The 24,179-nt window shown below is 52.4% G+C and overlaps 8 protein-coding genes across 8 annotated transcripts; 3 read left to right on the forward strand and 5 right to left on the reverse strand.

Annotated features, from left to right (window-relative positions):
• Nucleotides 1–253: 253 nt before the first annotated feature.
• Nucleotides 254–1,280, forward strand: Z517_09417 (uncharacterized protein; the record flags this gene model as incomplete). The annotated part of the gene is made up of 3 exons (XM_013425327.1): nt 254–438; nt 496–949; nt 999–1,280. 3 exons carry the CDS (start codon nt 254–256, stop codon nt 1,278–1,280), a joined length of 921 nt encoding a protein of 306 aa, XP_013280781.1.
• Nucleotides 1,281–3,407: 2,127 nt separating this feature from the next.
• On the reverse strand, nt 3,408–4,649 carry Z517_09418 (signal peptidase I; the record flags this gene model as incomplete). Its single annotated transcript, XM_013425328.1, has 1 exon — nt 3,408–4,649. One exon carries the CDS (start codon nt 4,647–4,649, stop codon nt 3,408–3,410), a length of 1,242 nt encoding a protein of 413 aa, XP_013280782.1.
• A 4,093-nt stretch (nt 4,650–8,742) lies between these two features.
• On the reverse strand, nt 8,743–9,564 carry Z517_09419 (uncharacterized protein; the record flags this gene model as incomplete). Its single annotated transcript, XM_013425329.1, has 3 exons — nt 8,743–8,876; nt 8,900–9,285; nt 9,416–9,564. 3 exons carry the CDS (start codon nt 9,562–9,564, stop codon nt 8,743–8,745), a joined length of 669 nt encoding a protein of 222 aa, XP_013280783.1.
• A 2,258-nt stretch (nt 9,565–11,822) lies between these two features.
• Nucleotides 11,823–13,097, reverse strand: Z517_09420 (uncharacterized protein; the record flags this gene model as incomplete). The annotated part of the gene is made up of 3 exons (XM_013425330.1): nt 11,823–12,518; nt 12,567–12,968; nt 13,017–13,097. The coding sequence occupies 3 exons, from the start codon at nt 13,095–13,097 to the stop codon at nt 11,823–11,825; spliced, it is 1,179 nt and encodes a 392-aa protein (XP_013280784.1).
• An 835-nt stretch (nt 13,098–13,932) lies between these two features.
• Z517_09421 (uncharacterized protein) lies at nt 13,933–14,972 on the forward strand (the record flags this gene model as incomplete). Its single annotated transcript, XM_013425331.1, has 2 exons — nt 13,933–14,815; nt 14,881–14,972. 2 exons carry the CDS (start codon nt 13,933–13,935, stop codon nt 14,970–14,972), a joined length of 975 nt encoding a protein of 324 aa, XP_013280785.1.
• Nucleotides 14,973–19,131: 4,159 nt separating this feature from the next.
• Z517_09422 (uncharacterized protein) lies at nt 19,132–20,841 on the forward strand (the record flags this gene model as incomplete). The annotated part of the gene is made up of 1 exon (XM_013425332.1): nt 19,132–20,841. The coding sequence occupies one exon, from the start codon at nt 19,132–19,134 to the stop codon at nt 20,839–20,841; it is 1,710 nt and encodes a 569-aa protein (XP_013280786.1).
• Nucleotides 20,842–21,367: 526 nt separating this feature from the next.
• Z517_09423 (uncharacterized protein) lies at nt 21,368–21,855 on the reverse strand (the record flags this gene model as incomplete). Its single annotated transcript, XM_013425333.1, has 2 exons — nt 21,368–21,629; nt 21,692–21,855. 2 exons carry the CDS (start codon nt 21,853–21,855, stop codon nt 21,368–21,370), a joined length of 426 nt encoding a protein of 141 aa, XP_013280787.1.
• Nucleotides 21,856–22,561: 706 nt separating this feature from the next.
• On the reverse strand, nt 22,562–23,692 carry Z517_09424 (uncharacterized protein; the record flags this gene model as incomplete). Its single annotated transcript, XM_013425334.1, has 2 exons — nt 22,562–23,327; nt 23,385–23,692. 2 exons carry the CDS (start codon nt 23,690–23,692, stop codon nt 22,562–22,564), a joined length of 1,074 nt encoding a protein of 357 aa, XP_013280788.1.
• Nucleotides 23,693–24,179: the final 487 nt, after the last annotated feature.

The following is a 24,179-nucleotide window of genomic DNA, read 5'->3' on the forward strand; positions in this document are numbered from 1 at the left end:
GGAACTGGCCAGAGCAATTGACTCCTGCCCAAAGTTCAATGGCTCCTGCTGCGTCATAGAAACCAGGTTCGACTTACTCCATCTCTTCCTCCTCCGAAACCCCCCCCCACTCTCTTTCTCTACCCTCATCATATCCATCTCTTTCACCACATCTCGTTCCACCCTCATCGTTCCATCCCATCTTCCCTACCTTGTGTCTGCTGTTTCGAGCTTCGTTTCCGTGGCAAATACCACGGGATATCAATTCTGTACCATGAATCTGAACCCCATTCCTCCATTGGCTGAAGACAATGCAGAGGTTGCCACCATTATCGAAGATATCAACCGTCTTACCGTCGGCGATCCGCCTGACACCGCCCGCTGGATTGAATACCCCCTGTCAGAGCCCAACTGGATCGTGACGAACAAGCACCTGGCTGAGCAGAGAGGACCAACTCAGTATGTTTTGAAATGCAAGACGAATCCTCACCTCGATTCCTGCTGACCGCGATGTAGATACGGCTATTTCTGTGGCTTGGAGACATTCGTTCACCAAATCCCATCCCCGGCTCAGCAGTTGTTCATTCAGTCTTTCTCCCGGAAACTCCTCAAGAAGTTGACAAAGTTGTGTCGACGACACCGTGTCAGGATGTTCAGGAAAAGAATCTTGGCCATCACGCCGCCTACTTCGAAAGCAGGATCCAACGCCTGTCGAGATCTACATCAACCAGACGCCTTCTTCCACCACGTCTGTCTCCCCAAATATGGTGTCGTGGTCGAAATTTCCTACTTGCAGAAGCGGGAGAGACTGCAAGAATTGGCTGAGTTCTACATTCTCAAAAGCAACCGCAAGGTCCGATTGTTTGTTGCTTTCGATTACGACCACCATCGCACCTGGAATGTGTCCATGCATACATGGAGACGAGACTATACAGATCCAGAAGGCCGGAAGCTGAAGCACCATTATCAGGTCAGTATATTGCCACCAAATCCGAACCGTTTCTCACGTTTGTGTCTAGGAGATCCGTGGCGACGATGGAAGACTCGTTCCTGGCCCTCCTCTCCGCGTATGCCTGCTTGATTTCGCACGTCAAGAACTCATTCCACCATTCTTACACGGTCGGAACATTGAACTCTCCGTGCGAGAAATCGGCGCCGTTATCGAAGAGGCTGACGCCCTGGAAGAGATTGAACTGGAGGAACTTGATAGCGATGGCGATTCTGAGGACCCAGAAACCGCAAGAGACCCTGGACATCTGGAATGGCCGTTCGAAGAGGTTGGACACATACCATACCCATAGTGAAACCCAGCAGTTCCATGCGCATCGACCACTCGCCGACCGAGTCCTAAAGACACCATGGCAGAAGCATGTCAGAACAGAAGGAAAGAAATGCGAGAGGAAGAAAAGCAGCAATCACGCACCACTATCCAACGTCTTACAACCTAGAAGTATACACAATATCATCAGAAACGAGGCTGCCAGAGGAGATGGTGGGCATCCAAGGCGAGGACCCTTTACGTATCATTATCACGGGTGGTTACATGGCATGGGTTTCGAGGTCCTTGAGACGTTTCACTCTTTTCCTACACATAGGCAGATAGCAATGGCCAAGCAGTATATCTCATCGACACGAATTCCTTTGCAATCGAGTGCCCAGACTCTGTGTGTGGGTTCACCGTCGCCTGTTTTGTATAGCTACGCTTGGTGTTGAGAACGTCCCAGTCTGTGCACTGGTCGATAACCTCCTTTATCTCTGGCTGGCTGTCCTCAACACCTCCGTTGACGTCTCTTGAGAGGGCCGTAAATGCATACTCTGGGACTTCCTTGATCCTTGTGAACCAGGAGGGAGGACTTTTGCCCCGAGAGGAGCAGCGTCGAAAACCAGTTACATGTCCCCCTTTTTTCAGTCGGTTTTCCAAATTGTTCAAACGCATGGGGCAGGAGGACCTCGTACTCTCTTCTCGCAGCACAAAGTCACGGATATCCCTCCGGACGAGAATGAACTCTGTTCAAAGACGGCGCGCGTCGAGTTCGATCCAGATCATTTGACCACAGGGGCAGTCAAGTCAAGTCAAATCACGTATGGCACTAGCTGTAACGATGCGTGGGACCCGACCCCTTGCAAGGTCTTTCTTTGGCAGTCAGATACCGACAAAGCTGAGCGAGCAGAGCACCTCGGATTGAACCTTGATTGCTGCTCTCTCGTTGTATCGTTGAATAAGGATCGATATGGTATTTTTGTTTATTTTTTCCTTGTCGAACCGCGAGCCGTGAACCGTGAAACACGCCCGGAAGAAAGGAAAGAAAGGCCCCCCCCCCCGAGGACCATTTTCCGTACAGACTGGTAAAGGATTGGGGGAACATTCTGGCCAAGTGTGTAAGTAAGGAGGTATCGATGCCATTTTGGACTTGGACCTGAACCTGGACAAACGATTCTCGGTTTTGGCGTTTGGATGTTTGGTATACCTCGAAGATCCCATTCAGACAGATCAACGGAAAGAGGAAGAGGAAGAAGTGGCCTGCTCGTCGACACGGTATATCCGTTATTTCAAGGTGTTGTTCTGGCTTCTTGTCCCCCTTGCGGCAGCGTGTAGGGACTCGGGAGTGCGCTACATACGTATCATCCAGTCCCCGAACGCGCATGCAAAGGCCACGCGCGCCACAATGGTAGACGAGGAGTCGGCCTCTCGCTGGGACGCGATTTACAGGCCAGGACCTCCTCGCCGCAATGGTTTTGTCAGCGAGATAGGCCACAGACATGGTGAGGGAGGGAGAGACTGGACTGGACTGGACTGGACCGAGAGCAACGGTTCTCCAACAACCCCAGCGTTTCACCTGGTAAATGCTTCAGCATTACCCATGGGGAGGCAAGATCGAGCTGTCGGAATGGTTTGATTTTGTGCATTGGCGATTGGCAATACTATCTAGCTAGATAGATAGATAGATCTAGTCCCGAAGGGCCCCATTCGGTGGCGAAATTTCCCGAGGTTTTGATGGTCGCGGGGTGAATGCTGTCTTGCTTGTGTGTGAAAACCGAGATGGGCATGCATACCCATTTCACCGCACTATTTCAGAATTCCTGGGGTGAAGAACCGACTTCCCATGACACACCGGCCCGACCCTGCAGGGATGTATGTGCTGGGGGTCAATTTCGTCCTTGTTTTGGTTCGGCCACCCACGCCCACGCCGAGCTGGTGCGCTTGGTCTCTTGGACGCGAAAGACAAAGAGAATGGGATTCGACGTCGGGATCGGGGCGGGAGGAGATTCCATTTCTGTCTCAGGCCGTGTCGGTTGCTGCTGAGCACAGCAGTCTCTACGTGGACGTGACTACCATCAGCGTGGGAGGCCTGGTAAGCAAATGTTTTCGGTACCGATGCGGCGGATGACGTTGCTTCAAGCCAAAGGCACGCAATGTCCACGACGGACTAGGCTTGAGATCCGATGCCGTCATTCGAAGCTTGGCGCTGTCTGGCCAGGTATTCGTCCAGTCTTTTCTGCTTTTCGACTTCTCGCTCGTCTGCTCGTCCTTGTTTCAAACTCCTCAGTGCCGGGGGCATCGCGTTTCCATCCTTGTTCAAGCCCACGCTTTCAAACAGGACCTGCAGCTCTTCCACCAACCCACTGGCGACCTCCCTCGACTCCTCGGTGCCGTGCCGCAATTCCGTCTTTGCACGCTCGTACATGGTCTTCATTCGGTCAAACTTCGACTTGTCCCTTATCATTGTGATCAGTTGGTCTCGGTTCTGCCGCATCATGGCCAACTCGATCGCAGCTCGGCCGTCCTCGAAGGGGTCGTCTTGCTTCGAGGCCTCAGTATCAGGATCCAACTTTGCGTGCTGCACCACGTCTTTCTCCAGCCTTCCGCTGGTTTTGGCAGGGTAATCGTGTTCGTCCCCGCGGACAGCCACCGGCCAGGCCCACGGTGGCAGAACTGCCGTCACCAGACCCAGCACCATGTTCTGACTGAGGGGTCCAAAGTAGTTTGAGTCCATGGACTTTTCGCGGCTGTTCGCGTCCCCTTCGACCCAGATATGGTTGTACGGCACAATCACAGGGTCATCGCCCCCCGGGTAGCCGGGCAGGGGTTTGACTCTGTCTCCTGGAACGCCGATGACCCTCTTGACGGCCAATTTTGTGGGATCGTGAGGCGCATAAAAGACCACAATCTGACCCCTCTTCAGTGTCAATCGCGAAGACCCATCTCTTGTCAGGTTTGGCCACGCCTCGATGCCCTTGACCTTTTTCACGAGGATGACGTCCGGCGCGGTCGGAGGGAGGTGCGGAGAGGAGTTGATGTTGAACAGGGGGGCCATTGACGCGCCCTGCACTCGCATGATGGTGAACGGGAATGACATGAAGAGGACCAGGAGCGGTGGCGCGATGACAAAGAGCCGCCATGTCCAGCTCCGGGCAAAGCGCCATGCGGAACTGTATCGTGTGTCTGACTCCCCCCCTGGCTTTTTCGCTCCGAGCTCCGCGGCCGGCGTTTGTGCAGATTGCTGCGCACTTTGACGTGTGGCGGTCTCGAGTGTGCTTCTGCTGGGGAGGGTGATCATGCGACGGGGTCCGAGGGCAGGGCGATACCGATGGAGGTTCGGGGGAGGAGGAAGAATGTCGACCACATGGCGGACGCCATTGGAGATCGGCCCGCGGGACGGACGCAGCATTTGCGAACAAAAACTCGAGTAAAGAGGACTGCGCCGGAGCAGGCACCAACTCACCTCCGCCGGAAATGTAGGCCGCTATTCCGTTCAGCCATATCTAGTCATATCTAGTGGTGCGCATGAGAGATCGCGACAGAGCAGACGTTGCGCAAAAATTCGAGTCGCGTAGGCAGTTGGAGAAGCGCGGTTCAGAGCGGGGAAGTTTATGGAAGGTCTGCCGACCAAATATCTCCGAGGTCCCCGACCGCGTTTCGGGGCCGACAGGTTCGTAGAAGGTTTGCCGACTGAATATCTCCGAGGCTCCCGACGAGGCTGCGAGGCTGCGAAGCTCCGCCCTGCAACAATTCTTGCTCTTGCTCGCACGGTGTTATCACATCTTGGAACACCTGAATGTCAGTCGGGCGCTGTAGGTGCGTTGGCTCTCACACAAGTCGAAAGGCGATTTCGCTTTATCACGCTTTGGCAGAATCTGCCACGACCAAACTTGCCTTGTTTGTTCCCATTGAGTCACAATCTATCTATCTATTCCAGTACTATCCCTGACCTCGCCGTCGCCTATGTGTATAGCTAAATATGATGGCAATCTCTCAGATATCGGGCTACTCTGTAGCCGCGTGCTGTATGTACAACTAAAGACCTATGCCTCTTTTTAACCGAACAGGAGTCCAACGTCGAAACTACAAAGGCCGATGGGTTGATCTGGCTCCCCACCCGTTGAATATCGCAGCCTACATTTCTCCCAGATCCCCTGTGGTGGTCTCTCTCCGTCGTGCTTCCAGGTACGTCAGGCGTTCTCCAGTACGTGTCTTTGATTCATGTCGCCGAAACACTGCTGCATCCTTCATGTGTCGAGGCCAGGATGATTCTTTCTCTCTCTATCCGGATCTCTCCACATCTCGTCCTTGGACGGTGCCGCTTCCAGAGGCCAAGAGCTGCGTTTCGATCGCGTGACCATTGAATGGAGACTGAGGATTGAACATCGGCCTCTGACCTTGCGGATTCTCTTCGGTGGTATCACTCCCCTCGAGCGGCTCGTGCCGTTCCTTGAACTCACTGTGCTCGCCTGTCCATCTCTTTGACGCTTTGGAACTGATGTGACTCTTGATTTCTTTTCCCTTTCCTTCGGCTGAGGTAGACGTTCGGGCGTTCAATTTCGTTCCGGCCTCGGAGTTGGGGTTAACGAATTCGGCCAGGAGATCACTCGAGGGAGGCCGCTCGTCCCGGCTAGGGCTTTGTTGTCTGGGAGGAGGGTCTTGGATATCCTGCGTGCTGTCGTGGGCGCTCAATCGCACTGCAGACTCTCTGCTCCGCGACCGCTGCATCAAGCCGCTCAATAGCAACTTCTATCTGCATTGGTGGTCCACTCCAATTTGCAAGGCATGAAAGACAAGAGAGGGGAGGGGGGTTCGAGAATAACCGTGCCAGTTTATTTACTCCTTGCAAGTGGGAGTTGACGGTTGTGTGACGCAAGAACAAAAGCCGCAGCACAATTATCCGCTCAGATTTGACACAAGACGCTCACGCTCTTCAAAGACATCCATCCCCGCTGTCTGTGTCCACCTCCGTGCTCTGCAGCAGAGAACCACCCGTCAATCCCTAGCGACTTGATTTCCTATGGAATCCCAAAACCCAGTTTGTTCAGCTTCGCTCAACGACCCCATTCGACTCGAGGAAAGCATTCGGTTCGAAGAACTTCCCGATATCTCCGTCGACCCAGCGCCATCGGAATGGCAGCCACCCCAACCAACAAAGCCCGCAATTTTGCCCACATCGTACCAGCGACCGATCGAGCGGAACAGGCATTTTACGAGATTGTCCAGATTACGGATAGCGATCCTAACGGGCACCTTCATTGCCGAAGATTCATATACGCGGTCGCCATGCGAGTATCATGCCAGTGCCCTCACGTCGAAAAAGGGGTGTTACTCAACAGCGAGCAAGTTTCTCAGGGGGCTAGTATCTTCAGGAGGTGAACAGGTCTCACACTTGGAAACCTTGCCTTGCAAGATCGAATTTCAACCCTAGAATGAAGAAGCCGACATTGAGCAGCTGGATTAAGTCGCGCAAGAAATGTGGCGATTGGTTCAAAGAAAGAATCGAGTCGATCGATCTGACATCTTCGGACAAACAGCTCGTCCTTCAACGGCATCTGATACAAACCCCCAGGCATTTTGAGCTTTCGGAGTGCTCCGTTCATGTGTCAGAGTCACGTCTGGGAATGAATATGCTCTGAAACGAGTTAAAAGAACTAGATGCTCGATTCACTAGATTGGAGATGAAGTGGAGGCGCTCAAGCTACTCAAACGACATGTGAGTTTCGCTCTCGGTTCGACCATTTCCTACAAGCTAACGTTTCTCCAAAGCCGCATGTATGCTCGTTGGTTGAGGTTATCTACTCGAACGGAGACGACGTTTTGATTGGAAACAGAAACATCAACCCTCTACGTACCGTGATGGACGTGGGCGTAGGCCGCACGACCTTCATCAAGGCTTTCCATCAATATCCGATACATCCACTCTAGAGGCTTGTTTCATCGTGATCTCAAGCCTACCAATATCCTCGCCGCTCGACGAAACCCCCCTGCACATGGTCATTTCGGATTTCGGCTATTCGACGACTGCGACCACCTCTCAAGACCTCATGAAAGGGACCATCAACTATCTTCCTCCAGATAATACACCAACTAAAAAGGGCATTGAAGGACCACTTGACGTAGGATGCGAAGTCATCCCTGTCGGCCGATATGACTGGTCGTTCAAAATCTGATGTCTTCAGCTGCCGGCTCGCCGGTCCGCCTGAGACCTCTCCTAAATCAGTCCTACCACCGTCAATTTAATTGATTATGGCCCTGGGTACTAAAGTACCTACCTCCCTCGCGCTTTGATCACTGGGAGGGGGCATTGATGAGGAAGCTACATAGTTTTCATGCAGACCAGACCAGACCGACTGCTCCAGAATCATTACTCAACGACACCTCCAAAGAGTCGAAAGGTAGTTCAACTGGGTTTTCGAGCACGTACAGGTACAGATACACGGACGAATCCTTCGACGACGGGACGCAACGGCATCAAGGAATCCACTGTCGCGGAGCAAGGCTTCGTGTGCATGGGTGTAGGTCGATCATAGGCATGGATCGGCCATCCATCCCTTCCGTCCATCCCTTCCCTTCCCTTCCCCTCTATATTTGCACGCTCAATCGGACGCACTGAAAGGCCTTGGATGATATTTCATTCATGCCGTCTTGAAGAAGCCTGGTCGTGTTTGAGCCTCAAGTTGAGAACGGCCCTGCAAGATCATTTCTATTTGACCCGTCGCCTGGCTGCAATTGATTTGAACAAGAACAGCAAGGACAAGTTGACGTCGTTGATGGATTCAGAAGAAACACAAAGCGTCTTGCTTTTGCCGAGAAAGGCCTCAGGATGTATGGAATGCGGACAGATGCGGTTCTATCGACCATTTTATCATTGGACACTGATTGAATCCGATTCCGACAAGATGAGGATATTCGTACTTGACTCCTGGACCGTCGAAGTGTTACCATATTCGCTCGTCAAATGGACGCATTGAACTCATGATCCAAATTCTCCAGTTGTCCAGTTGTCGAAGTCACCTCAACATATTCTGTGAGAACGGAATCCGGATCCGCGCCATCCAGACTTTGGCAGTGACCGGGCTGATCAAGAACGTTCTTTATCTTCACTGCGTCATGGACCCGGGTTGCAGGACTCACATCGCGCTGGACGAAGGAATGCTTTTAGCCCCCACACAACGGGGTATCGATCAAGCAGCAGTGTTCCGAAATCACCTGGTGACCATGCCATCCGACCGACCATTGATGACAGCAGAATGCGGAGGCTGTTCAAGGTTGGCAGGGGCCTGAGCCAGGGAGACTGTCCTCGACCAGCACCGCGTCAATCTAAATCGCCGTGTTCAAGTCCGGTCAGGATCAATTATCGACAGGTCGGTAGAGGTTTAGGGGCCAAGCGATCGATAAAGTTTTTCAACTTGGCCCAAATCATTCATTCACCTTTAACCTGTTCGTCAAAGTCAGCGAATTTGGAGGTTCACTTTTTGCTCGAGAACGGCTCTACTACTTTACTTCTCGGAGTTACGTCTTGAAAGAGCTTGTCTGTTATTCAGAGGTAACCTTGCACTCGGGTGGCCATCTTCGCCGGTCCGGTTTTCCAGGGCTCTTATATACATCGATACGGAGGCATTTATCTTTAGAGCTAGCTTTGGGAAGCTAGAGTACCCGGTAAAGGCAAGGTGAGTTTATGCGCATCCGATAGCCTCAACCGCCCTCTCTGATCAGTCTCGTCATGGCCAGCATCTCTCCATGAGTGTCTTTTCTTGGCCAGTCTCGGCAAGCTGGAGATATCTCCTTCCCGGACATGGATGACATCTTTGAGTGTTTCAAAGTCATCTGGGACGGCCCTCCCATCCGCCGGGAGCATTCCCGCCTTTGGGAATGCCTCAAGCATGGTCTGGATATATTCAATGTTGTCCAACTCCTCCTCGTCATGTCTCTTCCTCAGAGTATTCGAGTCAGCCGCACTCGCGACCGTTGTCGAGAGGTATTCGTACGGCCGTTGAAAGGTAAAGGCTGGGCAACGAACATTCAAGCGAAAGAGTCTCTTTCTGGAGAGCACGTAGTCAATATTACACCATAACTTAATATAAAGACTAAAGTATCAGATAGTAACGCAGCATGACGCATCTTCAGTACAAATACTTCGCCGTGCTTCAGGATTCAACCACGCGCTTTCACGTGGCGAGACCGACCGCCTGGCACACATTGACGTCTCGGATCTTGTGTTTATGCTGGATGGGCTTCACCTCGCGACAATTCTGATAGTCTCTCGGTCTTTTTCTACCTTTGATCAGAGCATCCGCTACTTTCTGGTCAATCTCACCCATTATCGCTCTACCTCCACGAAAGAATCCGCCGAGGCAACGCCCATCAGAGCCGACAGCCTGATTTTATACTCCTGTTCCGCCTGCAGGATAGTCCTTCTCACCGAATCCGACGAGGAAAGAGGCTTATTGAACGTTCCAGGGCGCCAGCGGACTACCACGCCGACTCTCTGACTGACCAATGTCGTCTTCACGATCGCCTGTCTTAAAAATAGACAGGACACCCCCGGGCATAGAGTTCCATATCGTTGACGCGTTGGAGGCAAGGGCCACGTAGCAGAGAATCAGTGCCCTCATCGACAAACTCCGGGAACTGCAAGATAGGTGGCCAAGTCCTCCTTCCAGACGGACAAAGCCCTACCATGGACGAGCGGCCTGTCCCAAGTGGACTCTCCTAGCCTGGATCTATAAATCCAGCGCCGGAGCGAACTATCACGCCCAAACCTCTACCTCTACCGGAGAAAAAGAAGAAGAAGACGAAAGCCGCCCCCCAGCCTCAAAGAGATGGAAAGGCACGTGCAGAGAAGTCAAAGAACGGCACAAGCCGCTCGACGAGAGCCGTACTGCCGAATGAAACCCGCAAAGCAGAAAGCAGACGGGTTGTCCTCAGTCCCCATTCGATGATCAAGCGTGCGAAGCGCAGATCTTTGCCTCTGGGGTACAAATATTCCAATTTGTAAGGGCTGCCGCCATGGGGGCATCGCAGATGGTCTGGAAGAAATGCAGCTCCGATGTCCAACTAGCTGAGATCAGATCGACCAGTGGGTATTTGTTGGTTCACCAACGGGATCCTCCTCGATGGCAAGGGCTCTAACGGCAAGCAAGGGGTCGTTGTGGAAATATTGTCTAGCGAAGCGTAGCTGAGCTAGTATTACCGGCAAAACTGACAGAAAGGGCGCAATTTAATTGGTCCGCCTTATCGGAGCTTATCGATTGGCTATTGAAAATACAAAACACCTGACTCGCGGATCATAGTTATTCCGCTCCTAATCTCAGTTTCCATTTCCGCCTCTGCCATCTCCGCCCCTGCCATCTCAGTTTTAGCACTGTAATTCTATGGCAAGATAGGTCAGAGGCTATTACACAAGAACCAAACGAAAACCGCTTAATTAAGAAGCTTCACTAGCGTCTGGGGGGGTTTACGCCGCACGGTCTATTATATATTTTTACATGCTGCATCGTAGTACTTAACAGAATTCCCATACCAATCAATGTAACGATTCCCCCTCCAGTCCGTTCCGCCCGCATCTCACAAGTCCAAAGCGCACAGACCTCAGTCCGTGCATGAGTTCGGGATTGTGAAGGAAGAGAGGGATCTGGCCGCCGCCATGGAGATGGCTGGTATCAATCGCAACTTGGCTTCGTCCGAGGAGAAAACACCGACTTTGCTGGGACAAAACTCGACCACAACACTATGCACCACACACTTGGGGTCAATCTTCCCCTCACACTACTTTTGGGGGGAAGGGGAGGGGGAAAGGGGGGCATTCCAAGCTACAGAACTGATGTATGTAGAGACTCGACCGCCAAGATAGACCTGGAGCGCGCGCTATCCAGTTATGGTTAGCCACATCTTGGCATATTTGCACCCGTTCAAACAAACATTTGGACCTCCTCAGTATGTTCCTCACCATCAACCCTTTTGTCGAACATGGCTGATCCGGCAAGCACGATTGTTTAGGAGCTTTCCTCGAGGCAGGCCTTGAAAGAAAGCTCCTGCTCCGCTCCGGACAGACATCGATGGTAGAGACATGTGAGCCTGAGCGGTGCGAGCAATTTGCCAGGTTAACAGCTTCTCAAGGCAGATCAATGGCTGAGCGGGAGGAGGACCAATGGGGCATCGAAGGGAGTGACGTCTCGTCGGACGAGGAGCATCTTAGGGGCCGCAAGAGACAGCGTTCTGATCAGCACCATGGTAGCTGTTAGCCACCTTGAAGCCACGGGAATTCGTGGCACTCAACAGGCGCTTCAGGAGGCAAGATACCCTAATAGCATTGAATAAAATGGCCTTAAATTTAAAGAGGACACCCTGGGATTCGATAAAAACGCCCTTGTGGTACTGAGAAGACGCTCTTGGAATGCGGGAAGATGCATTAGTGGCAGTTAAGAAGACACTATCAGAATAGACGTGAAGCCGCTTCAAGTCCGCGCGTTCCGAGCTCCCAAGCTCCCGTGCGGAACCAGTCCTAGCTCCCGGTTAACTAATTGACTAGCTATTTAGTCGATCAGCCTGAACGTAGACCATCCCAAACCATCCCAGACTATTTTACTCGGTAGACCATCTCAAATTCGACCGACTTCTTCAGTTTCTTAGATGGTGGACTATGCGTTTCGCTCTGAACATTATTCTCTTTATCGTCTTCTTTTGAGGTCTCCTCCGCAGGCATAGTTTCTTCATGTTTCCGTTTCTCTGCTCCACTGTCACGCAATCGTGCCTCACGCTTGGTGATCATTGCCCTGTATACCTCGGACAAGTCATTATAGTCTACTTTCAGTGCCTCGACTTCTTTCAGAGCATCAGGTACCCGTTCCCTTCGCTCCAGAAACGATGCGAAATCGAGACGAAGATTGATGGTGAGCTCGTCGGTTCGACCAATAAGATTGACGCTAGCAGAGATTGCGTCTGCGTAGGCATTGGAGACTTTCGTGAGATCGCCAAAACGATCGCATTTCGCATATTCGGCCTTGAGTTCGACATATAGTCGTTTGGTTTGCTCATCGCGCGGTGCGGCGGGGCGGCATTTTTTCAATAAGCGCCGCCCCCTTTCATCTTGCCCCTGGCGTCGACACGCCCGACACATTTCAAGAACTAGAGAAGGTATAGGACTTCTGATTGTCTCAAGCTTTTCCACCAGTTCGGAGCTGGTGTCCGACTCGCGGAGAAGCACGGCAAGTTCTGTCTGACTCTTAAGGTCATCAACACCTCTATTAAGCAAGGCCAATGAGGCTATGTAGTTCTACACAATGTAAGCTTGAAACCCATCAATGAGAGATTTGTGGCGCACCTTGGGTCTGATCATGTCTGAATACAACCGGTCGATGGCTTCACGGTCTGCACGTTTATAGTATTCCCACCATGCCGCCGAAAGCTCACTTTTCGGGCAAGCATAGCTGAAATCGAACAACCTGCCTGAAGTGAATATATTATCGATTCGTATGGCACGGTGGACCCATCCAGCGTCATGAATGATATCAATTGTCTCCAGTAGGTATTTTCTGATTTGCTCGAAGGTCTCTTTGTCAACATTGTGCTTCCGGAGGGTTGGTTCGTGGATGCGCTCGAGGTAGATGCGGTGTTTGTGGGGTTTGCTGCCACAGTATCGTGGTATGCGACCACGAAGGCTTTCGACCTCTTTTAGGCAGTGATAGGCCTTGTATTCTGCGCGAAATGCTCTTTTGTGATTGATCTGGTCTGCCAGTTAGCAAAACGCGTCGACAAAGGAGTACCGACACACCTCTTTGATCACATATTCAGTAGTGCAATAAACCGGTCCGTAGATACCAAACGCGAGAATCTCTTTGTCCTCTTGCATCATGTTATATCGTAGGTTCTTCGTGAGCGACTGTTGTTGAAGCTAGTGTGGTGGTTGACGAAGTTGTTATGGTGGTGATTGTGATGATGCGTCCATTGTGATGCGTCCATTGTTTTGTTTTGCCTGCGGCGGCAATACCTCGGACTCTGGTGGCTCTAGCATTGAGAGCGGAATTCGGAGAATCTATTTGCCGTTGTGGCTCTAGCGTTGGCGACGGTATCTGGAGAATTTATTTGCCGTTAACATACTAGCCGAAGGTGGACTAGCGGGACTGGTCCCTGGAAAACCACAGTTGGGCCCCTGTTCACGGACAGACACGCTTCTTGCACCGTCATCGACAGGCACCAGTTGGCATCCCGACGCGGACAAAGAATGCTTGTGGCCAAGTGCCGTCATTCACATGATGGCGCAATCCCCTTTCAACGCACCTCGTGCCCGCGCAGCGTACATCAAAACCCAAGCATCCCACCGACCCCTTTAACCTGCCGTCACGACGTGAAATACATTTCCTTTATCCCGGCTACCCCGACGACGACTCTTTGTTACTGAGTCTGCCTGCTCTCGACAGTCCTGACGGTATTCATCACCAGACTTCATTGGATGTCTGTGCCCTCGTGGCCGGGAACAGGTGGGATGGCTTCTTCATAGTATTGTATGTAGATCTAGTTCTTGGGGCATCTCAGCGTAGGACAGACTGTCGGCATAGTTGCCAGAGACCGACTCCACGTGATAGCAGAGGCGGGGGAGAGAGTGAGGGAGGGGCTCATTGCCAACAATCGTCGCCTTCTGTATAAGACTCCTCTATACTCTTGTCTCGTTGATGTCCCCCTGCTCCAAGATGCGTACAACTCTAAGAGCTTATCTGACCCGTCCAAACGTTCCTCTCAGCGTACACTCCGAAGCCACTTGCGCTCAAGTGCGGACCGATGACGCAGCACAAAATTGGCCGCCGATAGACCAGTGGGGGATCTGGGGAGACTTCAATATTGACAATATCGAAACTCTGTTCGGAACTCTACTTGACACCACCTTTGAAGTTGCGGATCCACCCCCACCTCTGAACTCAATGCGCTGTCTTCGTCATGAAAGTCACCTCGATTTCATTCTGATACGACAGAACAGTGTTATTGTCAACGAAGCACTACGGGTCGCCTGCAGTCATCTAGGCCTACGCCAGGTGGAATGGATACGAGGCGGAAAAAACTCTGGAGATGGAGGACTCCCAGACTGGAGTGGCATCCTGGTGTCTGATTCCAACAATGAGGAGAACATCGTTCCTGGGGATACAAAGCTCACCAAAGATGTCTTCAAACCTGCGACTGACAAGCCAAGTTCGAAGCTAGACTCCGATAACCTACCTGTATCAGATAAAAAGGATACCAAAACTGAGCTAGCTCGGTCGTGTTTACAGCAGGTCAACCACTATGCCCATAGCTACAACGCCCGATATTTCTATGTTATCACCAACAAAGAGCTACTTCTGTGCCGTAGGACGACGGATTCACCTCATGGTACTCCCCTCGCCACCCGGAGGACAAGGAGAACAACAGTCACGGATCCCAATACCACTCCCAACCGGCAGATTGCCCTTTATCAATCATCGTCGACTTCGATCACTAGGCGAGACAGATCTTCAGCCGGTACCTCTGTCTCACCGGCTCAGTCATCTGGTGGTCAATCAACGCCACCTTGGACCTCTGGGCAGAACAGACCTACAACCGGTACCTCTATCTCACCGGCTCAGCGGTCTAGTGTTCAATCAACGCCGCCTTGGACCTCTGGGCAGAACAGACCTACAGCCGGTACCTCTATCTCACCGGCTCAGTCATCTGGTGGTCAATCAACGCCGCCTTGGACCTCTGGGCGAGACAGACGTAGAGCCGCTACCCCTAGCTTACCGGCTCTGTCATCAAGACTCCAAAAGTCCTCGCCTCGTACTGTACGTTACAAGCCTTGTGTGTCTGAAGATCATTGCTGATTTCATCTAGCCTTCACGTCCTCCCCCTTCCGAATCCCCTTCCGATCCCTCTTCCGACCCTACCTACCAGCCAGACAACAGGGCGCAAGACACGGAGAATCTCGAAGCTGTTAGCATTGGTTGGGGATCTGAAGAGGGATTGACTGTCAATCTTGGACTCTTTGTTATTCATCTACTGGCACTTGTCTCGCATGAGATTCGGCCAGAATACCATCCGATTGATGTTGATCCAGAGTATTGTACAAAGTTCCAGGGGTTCATGTCGTGAGCAAGAGAATGGATCACAATGGCGTTTACAAGGTTGTATTCTTCGATCTCAAGGGTGTCTTCTGTGGTTCTCATGATGTCTTTTCTGATGTTAACGACATTTTTCTTTGATCTTGACGACATTCTTCTTTGGTTTCAACGACATCTTCTTTAATTCCATAGGTCTCTTCTTCGATTCTAATGATATCATTTCTGAATCCAAGCACTTCTTCTTCCACACTGATAGGGTATCTTCTTTGGATCCTCGACACACGTACACGTCCACGTATATTCCATCTTCCCTGCCGCAAACGTCCCATGTCCACCCAACAGGCGATCAGCTAAAGGCAAACACTCACGTCTCCTGCCCGCGACATGTCGGGCGCTCGTTGAGCCTACCTACCTTCCACCACCTTACTCACATTGACAGATTCCCCCAGGGTCTCCTCCATCCCGAGACACTGCAAGCGTCGTGTGTAGGTAGGTCGCGTTGTATAAAACCTTTACCCCGGACCGTGATGCTGACGATGACGACGATCATCGGCTTCCGCGGGGAGAGTAACCTCACTTACTCACTAACCCGCCCTCAGATGATACTGACACCCCAGAACAAACAGGTGGTAGAGATGCATCGAATAAGCAGGCGAACAAGATCAGTACAATCGCAAAGCAAGCACCGAGCTGAGCTCCATGACTCCGATCAACGAGGGCTGTTTGGCTCTCCACCGACGAGCCTGATGCTCTGTTTCTGTCTCAATTTCTGCTTCTTCCGCTGATGCCGCCGGGGGAATGTTGTTCCCTCCCGCGCCCGGATGCCTTTTGGTTTTTACTTGTCGTTGGTTGGTTGTCTGTCTGTTACACAACGCCTTCTCGTCACGTGGGAAATGCCGTCAGGTGGCATTATCTCATGCTGGCTGTCTGTCTGTCTGTCTGTCACGGTGGCCAGGCTGTGGGATGTTCGCTACGGTGGGCGGATATGGTATATTGTCTGCATGTGAAGCGCCATTGGGTGTGCAAGAGGCCACAGCGAGTCTCCAGGGGGAAATCGGGAATGGGAATGGGAGTTGGTGGTTCGTCAATACCAATGCTCACAAGGTGCGTTTTCCATTTCCGTGTCTCATGGCTCCAAGGAGATCAGATGAGATGGCTGATGGCTGATGGCTAATGTTTGATATGCGGGCCTACCCCGAAGCACGTCCGACCAGGACAACAGAAGTCCGGCTGTCCTGCTCGACCCGACCAGTGTTCTCTCGGGGGCTCTACTCTGCTCTTCTCTACCTCTCCGACAAGCGGTATCGACACACGGACATTATATCAGATCATATCATATCCTACCCCCATTTACTGCTCCGGTCTCGGGAACGCATGCATCCCCCAGGGGGGTGCAGGACATGAAAAGGTGGCAGCGGTTCCCTGGGCTTCGTTTGGCCATGACATTGTGAATGCTACGGTACGGGCAGGACAAGACAAGACAAGACATGGCAAATGAGCCCCAAACCTTGTGCTCTGCGCTGCGCTGCATTTGCCGAAGGCCTGATGACAGGTGTTCGATCGCACGTGTCGAAAGAGCCACGGAGTCTCCTGGCTGGCGGACCTGCGGAGGGCGGACGGCGGTATGCTATGTTTGTGTATATAAGGACGGCCAGATGGTCTGTTGATACTCGATCGAATCGGATCACCTTGGCTGATCTTGCGTTTGGATCGGTGGTCAGTGGTCAGTGGTCTGTGGTCTGTGGTCTGTGGGTACGGAGATATCCTTCCTTCAATCCCTTCGAACTGGTTCCTGACCTGGCCATTTCTCGGTCACACTCGCTCGCCAGTCAGCCAGCCAGCTCCGATACCAGACGTCCTACATCCCAACGTCCTCTTCTACGGTATCATGTCTGCCCGATTCACACACAGGTGAAGAGAGGGAAAAGAAATGCAAACACCAACACACAAAGGGCCAAAGGGCGCCAAAATCGGCCCAAGGTTGAGTAGCGAGGAGGATGCAAGGGCTCAAGGGCGCACACACGAGGCCGAGGGTCTCAAGGAGCAAGGAGCAGAGAGAAAGTAGCAAACAAAGGTATTTCCGCGTGTTGTGTATGTACATATGTAGAGAGACGTTCGAGCACTCTCGTCCTCTTGTATGTATCCATGGGCTATTTATCTTTCGTGCTCGTTATCCTCACTCGACACAGATACACGTCTTTGCGGCTCTCTTCTACAATCTCGTCCCCGAGACTTGCCATGTGTGCTGGTGGCTTGGGAGGTCCGAAATGCCGTTGCTGATGGATGACCTTCCAACCGCCGTCAGCGTGGTAGAGCAGTGAAAGTGTATCATTTTGGGGTCATCACGAGTTTGCTGCGCGCGTATGAACTAGTCGAGACGCGAGTTGGCTGCTTCGGGAGCGATGCTACGAAACCCGGCGCACTGGGACAGCCAAAAAGGTCGTTTCTGAACGGGGCTGACAGTTACGTACCAATGGAGCAAGCTTTGAGAGGTCACGACTGTTTTTTGGACCGTATAAATATCTCCTTTTCTTGCCCTGGGGCTTGACTGCGGGCCGGTCTTTGGTGCCGTGGCCCAGAAGGAGGCGACGCCGACGTCTCGGAGCGTAACATGGCTGTCCGCCTCAGCGAGAAACGTTTCGTGTTGAGGTAGTGGTTCGTTCAACAACGTTGTGGATTAGTCTCCGTGCCTGCGGCCAAGTTGAGTCCTGGTCTGCATGTTTTATATACAAATGAGGAGTCGCGATACAAGACTTGCCGAGAATCCTGCTACGGAGATCAGCGGCTGGCGGCAAAAGACTCGGTCTCGGAGATTGCACTACGAAACCCGGAAACACCGGATAAGCTCAGGATTGCGAGCAGCTCCATTGCAAGTACCGAGGACCGAGTTACCGAGTACCAATATAGTTTCACTAAAGCCGGATGTCTTCTTAGTAGCGACAGGATCAACCTGCCCGCCTCCCCGTCGCTCCACAGGCTACGAGAAAATGGAGCCCATCATAATTACTGGATCTATTATTGAAACCCGATCGTTACAGAGGTTCTGCGGGCAGTTTATCTTCTCCTTGGATACACTCCGTGGCCTTTGCCAACCGCTGCAACAAACAGTGATATTCCTGCTAGCTTGGGCGCGAGTGGACAGACACCTCAATGGCATACTTTCCGATAGATCCCCGAGCCAAGATTATCACCCGCTGACCCCGATCCACAACTGTTGGTTGCTGTCCTGGCGAGGGAGGGACGAGGTAACCGATCTGTGTGGTATCATGGTACGTATGTATCACTGCATTTTCTCGACATATGTGCACCAAGTCTTGCACGGCACTTAATGCATTGAGCCGTCTCCCGATTTCCTCGCTTTTCTTTTCAGCGTTCTCTAGGCGGGCAGTGGTTGGCAACGGCCAGAACAAGTTGTGTGACATCCCGATCGAGGATCTAGTGGATGTAGAGAGGGCGGAGGCATTCACGTGGGTTCATAGGAGGCATTCGGGGGAGCCGGAATGGATCAGGCTGGCCGCTGGTGTGACTTTCCAGACGGGTCCGGAGGGAGGAAGAATGGGGCATCATAGAGTGCTATCAACTGTATCGCTCACGCGCAGAGATGTGCGTAGAGAATAGAGCCCTCGGGAGCATCAGAGGTTGCAGGCGGGGTTTCGTTGTGGTGACCGACCAGGTTAGGTCTAGCGGGAATTATCACGTGACCGAATCCAGGCTACCCCAAACTGCGCCTGTTTGATAAACATTTACCCCTCATACACGTTTCACAGGACTAACTCCTACTCTCACAGCCTTATACTGCGCGTTGCCCTTTCGCTCTTCCCGATGCCTTTGACTCGGCGACCCAATCCTGCCTCCGCGCAAAATAACAGGCGCCAAAGCACCACCGGACCTCGACCGAAAACCCCCATCGTGAAGTCCTTGCGGCGCGCCAGCACGAGACGGAGCGCGCGCCTTCAACACGCCCAACCGTCCCCTCCTCCCGCACCCGCTCCTCCGCCAGCACGAAACAAACGGAAGCGCCTGAATGAAGACTCTGAAGCTCAAGCTGAAACCGACGCGTCGAAACGCGTGTGCCCTTCCAAACAGCCCCAAGAGCCCCTCCGCCCCGAACACAGGCGCATTAAAGAGAACCTACAAAGAGACCTTGACGCCAAACCCAACGGGTCGGCAGGCGTGCACCCTTGCAAACAGCCACGAGAACCCCAGCCCGACCCCAAGCCCCCCGAAGACAACGTAAAAACAGACCTTGAAGCTGAAGAACTCCCTCCTTCCAAGGACCAGCTCTCTGAGAAGAACTTGCGGTTATTGAGATTATTGAATGGTGAAGAGATGGACTCCGCAGGCAACAATGCTCCGAGTCTCAGACGGACGCCGTCACGCCGTTCCATAGTCCCGTCAGAAGCGGTGACAGAAACAACCCGACGCACTTCCCACACTGCCACTGTCTATCGCCGAAACAATCTTGTAGATGCCGAGATTCGCATACACGTGGAGCCGCCTGATCACATCCAAGCCGCTATCGACCGCATCATTAAGGCCGCAGTCCCAAGCAAGCGCCGATCGGAACTCCGTGTCATAGCCCAAGAACTCCGTGATGTTTTGTTCGCATATGTCCAGACTGATGCTGGCGAGCAAAACTTCATTCAGCCACTTGACCATGCTATCGCGGCTCTACGTCTCAGGAACCTCGGTGTCAATGCAAAAGATGAATGGCGAGTGGATCTGAAGCCAGTGGTCCGCAAGCAGCGGGACTTCGGTCTTATACCCAGTGGCCAGCAACTAGAGGTTGACGACGTCTCGGCTGCACTGGAAGAGCGCCAGCAACATACGTCAGCCAACGATTCTCAGTCGTCGAGCACGACGCCTTCTCTCTCCCCGCCTCGGTCCTCGGTCAAAACCCCCCGTCCGGACATCTCATTAGGTATACGAATCACGGCTCTCATCTCTTCTCTCTCGGCGGAAAATCTCACCGAGAAACAGGCCCGCTACTTCCTCGAATGGCTCCAGAAAAAGACGGTACAACGCGAGCCAAATGGACCGCTTGAGTCATTACTGAATCCAGTACCCGGACTACGCGCCTCGATCCTCGCCTTCCCTTTTTTTGTTGTCGAGGGCAAGGCCTACTCGACCGGCCAACAAATCTACGAGGCAGAGAACCAAGCTTCGGTTTCCGCGGCTTGTGGACTCAAGATACAGCTTGACCTTGACAGCCTAGTAAATTACGTCGCAACAAAGTTCGATGTTCTCCCTACCACCTCTAACACCGACCCACCCCTCTTCTTCAGCATCTGCACCGAAGGCCCCATCCACCAGCTCTGGGCCCATTGGACTGTGGTTGAAGATGGTGATCGCACGTTCGGATCGAAGCTTCTGGACAGTTGGAATGCGCTGTTACTGGGGCAGGGGCATGGCCTTATGCTTGCACTCAATAACATCGGCGCTTGGGGTGTAGGGTCGTTTATGGAATCAGTCGTGGAGCGACTGAGGTTTGTGGTGGAGACGGGAAAAGTTAGTGACGGATTCCATCTCTAGCGTTGAGCGTTTGATGAGCGTTTTTCGGTGTTTCCTGTTACGTCTTGCTTGTATGGTATCAGATCAGGGAGAGCTGCACAACAGCAGAGGGAGAATGAGGAGGAACCCACCCTCGACACATTAAGTCCATGGAGCAGGCCAAGGACAAATGAAACACTGGACCAGGGAGGCAGGTGCTGATGGCCAAGGAGGCCACGACACGGGAGGATAATGACTTATGATTGTTTCACAGCGTACTTTTGTAATTCGTTCTTGAAGGCCGCGTCGATTTGGGACGTGCCTTGGGCCATCAACTATTATCGAGGCAGTCACCGCATACACCTGACATAATTCTAGAATTTCTTGGTCTGGAGGTAGGAATCATAATCACGGCGCAGGAGCCCCTTTGTTATCAGTCTAGTGGTGAGGTTCCCGACACCCTGACGAGTTGCTAAGTTACAGGAAATGAACGCCGTGCCCTTCCTTGATGTAGAGACCAAACCTCATGATCCCACAGCATCCGCCAACGTGATTTCCGTTCGGATCTTCAGTGCAGCAAACGCTCTGCTCTCAAGCCGATGAACGTCCTCAACCGCTTGATCTTCTCCGCCATGTCTGAACCGGCAGAGTGTAGATCCAGCCGTTGTAGGAGAGCATCCATCTCATCGCCACTCATCTTGTCAATATCTGCAGACGTGGCTGGGAATCCCGGGATGGCGGCTCCGGTTGAAGGACTGACGAGGGGCGTGAGGGGGTCATCTGCCGTCCGAAGGTGGGTATTTTGGATTCTAGCTATGTTGTTGAGATCACTGGAGAAACCTTTAGTGTGGGAACATGAAGGGTGGGCGAGAGATCAAAAGGACGTAAATACCTTGCTGTGATTCTGGTGGCCAGGTTCTCGACGTGTTGACGGGTGGCTGCGAGCCCGTGCTCCATGGCGGCGAATCGCTCTCTGATTTCCTGTCTCATCTGCCCGATCAGTGCGAGGATTGCTTTTTCTTTAGAGAATTCGGGACGGTGTGGAAGTCTGTCCATGTCGGTGGCGGCAAACGTGCAACGATGTCTCGATGTGATATCCTGGTCGTGAGGGTAAAATGTAAAGGTAAACTACGATGGTGGGGAACAAGCCTTGAGCCCCTCGGTACAGTTGCCCTGAAACTTCGCCGCGGGGCGTTCCCCATCGCCATCCAATCAGCAGGCGCGTTGGGCATCGCGCAGTGACGCGGAGATGGGAGTGATGGAAATGACGTCGTGAAGGCCACGCGAACCGCGGCGCCACCACATGTTTTGATCCGCGCCAAGAGCAGAGATAAGCGCATATCAGCACGTGACGTTGACGAATTTATCCGGCCGAGTTCCCAACATACATTAGTGTGGCTGTTCAGGATCGCGGAAACGACCCGCTGCGCTTGAACGGACCTCTCATCAAGCCCTTTGGCGACTGACAACCTCGTTTAGTTAGCGTAAGGTCATTCAGATCCCATACTATGTTGTGGGTGGACAGGGAAGCAAAGGGAAATAGGCCATAATGGCCGTGGGATTGTGCTGAAATAGCTATGAATTGCTCATTGCGGACTGTCTGGGCTCTCTGACCTATCTAGAAGAGAAAGACTGAGAACAACAACAAGAGTTCTAGTCAACCAGTGGCAGGAGTCACTCCTTCCCTTTTCCTGCAAGTCCGTGTTGGTCACCCGCTCCCCATGATGTGACACACTTGGCGGCATGGTTGTTGATAGATTCCTCAGGTGCAGGGTCTGAGATTGTATCCATGGGTCGGGCTGTTCGAACCAGCTTTTTCCACGGGCGGGCCAGAATCTTCAGTGCCTTCTCCTCCAGTCCCCATTCGATAGTGTTCCTCGGCCACCTCAAGCATGTCGCAGAGTTCGCTGACGGGAATGAAGATAGAGGCTTGATCGAGACCGTCAAATGTGCCATCTGGTCTGCGGAAAGCGAAATCTTCGAGCGAGAGGCGCAAGCCGGCTTTCGCGTCTTGGTTCCTCTGACCATCCTTGCTGCGAATCTCCACGACCTCGCTTCTTATTCCAGTGAGGGCCCCTTTCTCATTGAGTTTTGGTCTCCAGATCGATAGTGTAGCTCTCTTCCCAGCTGGATAGTCAAAATCGAATCCAACAACAGTACGAACTGCTGCATTTGTGCCCCAAATGTATTCTTCTGCAAGTTTTGCCAATCCCTTGGTGGTTTGAGAGTTGGCCACCTCGAGTATGCAGCTTGGTCTTCTGACTCCCTTGCACGCATATGAACCGTCTGGCGAACGTTCGGTGTCCCTCTTCGCAGCGGAAAAAGGAGGTGGATAGTAGAAAGTGCTGTGGCGGCAATCAACGATACCCTTGGCGAACTCTAAGGTCGTCGCGGCAATATCCTCTTGCGACAAGATCCGCTTTAGTTGCGTTCTGATTTCGAACGTAGAATCGGCCAGAAAGACCTCGTGCGTCTCGTGATTCGGCATCCTGAGGATAAAGGTACAATCACCTGCAGAATAGTCGTATCTATGATTCCAGGTCAGCGAAAGTTCACGTCAAAATCGCGGGAAAAGAATTCAATACCGCAGATTGTACACCTCAAGGACATCCCTCTCTAGTCTCTTCAGTTCTTCGAAATCCTCAGGAGATAGGTAGTACTCTGACCAGTATGGAGTGCAGGAACTAAGTGACTTGATCTGATGGATGACGTGTGCGAGTGCGGGTGACATGTCTTGTGTGATAGGCGAGGGTGGTGATTTTGGGATACGTGACGAGGATGTGGAACCATCACCGATCGAGCTAGACCGCCGAGTATGATCTTGAGTAGAAGACTTGGGCACGACATCCTCCTGGGCCGGAGGGCCATCGTGGTTGTTTCCCCTCGAAGTCATTGTGCATAACAGGATGGACTGACTGGTGATGAAGTTGGTAACATATTGAGCGCGACAACTTTGGTTTAAATATTGGTTACTAGCGTCGAAATTCCTTCGGCGATGCACAGAGTCAAGCGCTGCAAGTGTCTTCGGCAGTCGATAGACTCATATGACGCAGTTCTGCACGACATTCCACGGTCACTGTGATGAGATTCACGTCTTGTCCCAGCCAAACTTTCATGGGCGGTAACGAGGACAATGCTTCTTTGTCATGCCGACAGCCTTGATCCATGTTCTTGACGTGACACCTTTGTCTGGTCACAGTTTGCTACGTCCGTTGTCAAGGTCTGTTCTCAACCGTGACACAAGGCAACATCATCAGCTTTACTTGGACATCAAGAATCATGCATCATGCTCTGTAAGACAATGTCTACAGAGAATGCAGGATCCGCGAATCCTGTCACGTCCTGTCCGTGGCTGGGCCAACCTGATTTCTACTACATTT

This window comes from Fonsecaea pedrosoi, assembly GCF_000835455.1.
Source record: "Fonsecaea pedrosoi CBS 271.37 unplaced genomic scaffold supercont1.6, whole genome shotgun sequence".
In the NCBI taxonomy this organism is placed as follows: domain Eukaryota; kingdom Fungi; phylum Ascomycota; class Eurotiomycetes; order Chaetothyriales; family Herpotrichiellaceae; genus Fonsecaea; species Fonsecaea pedrosoi.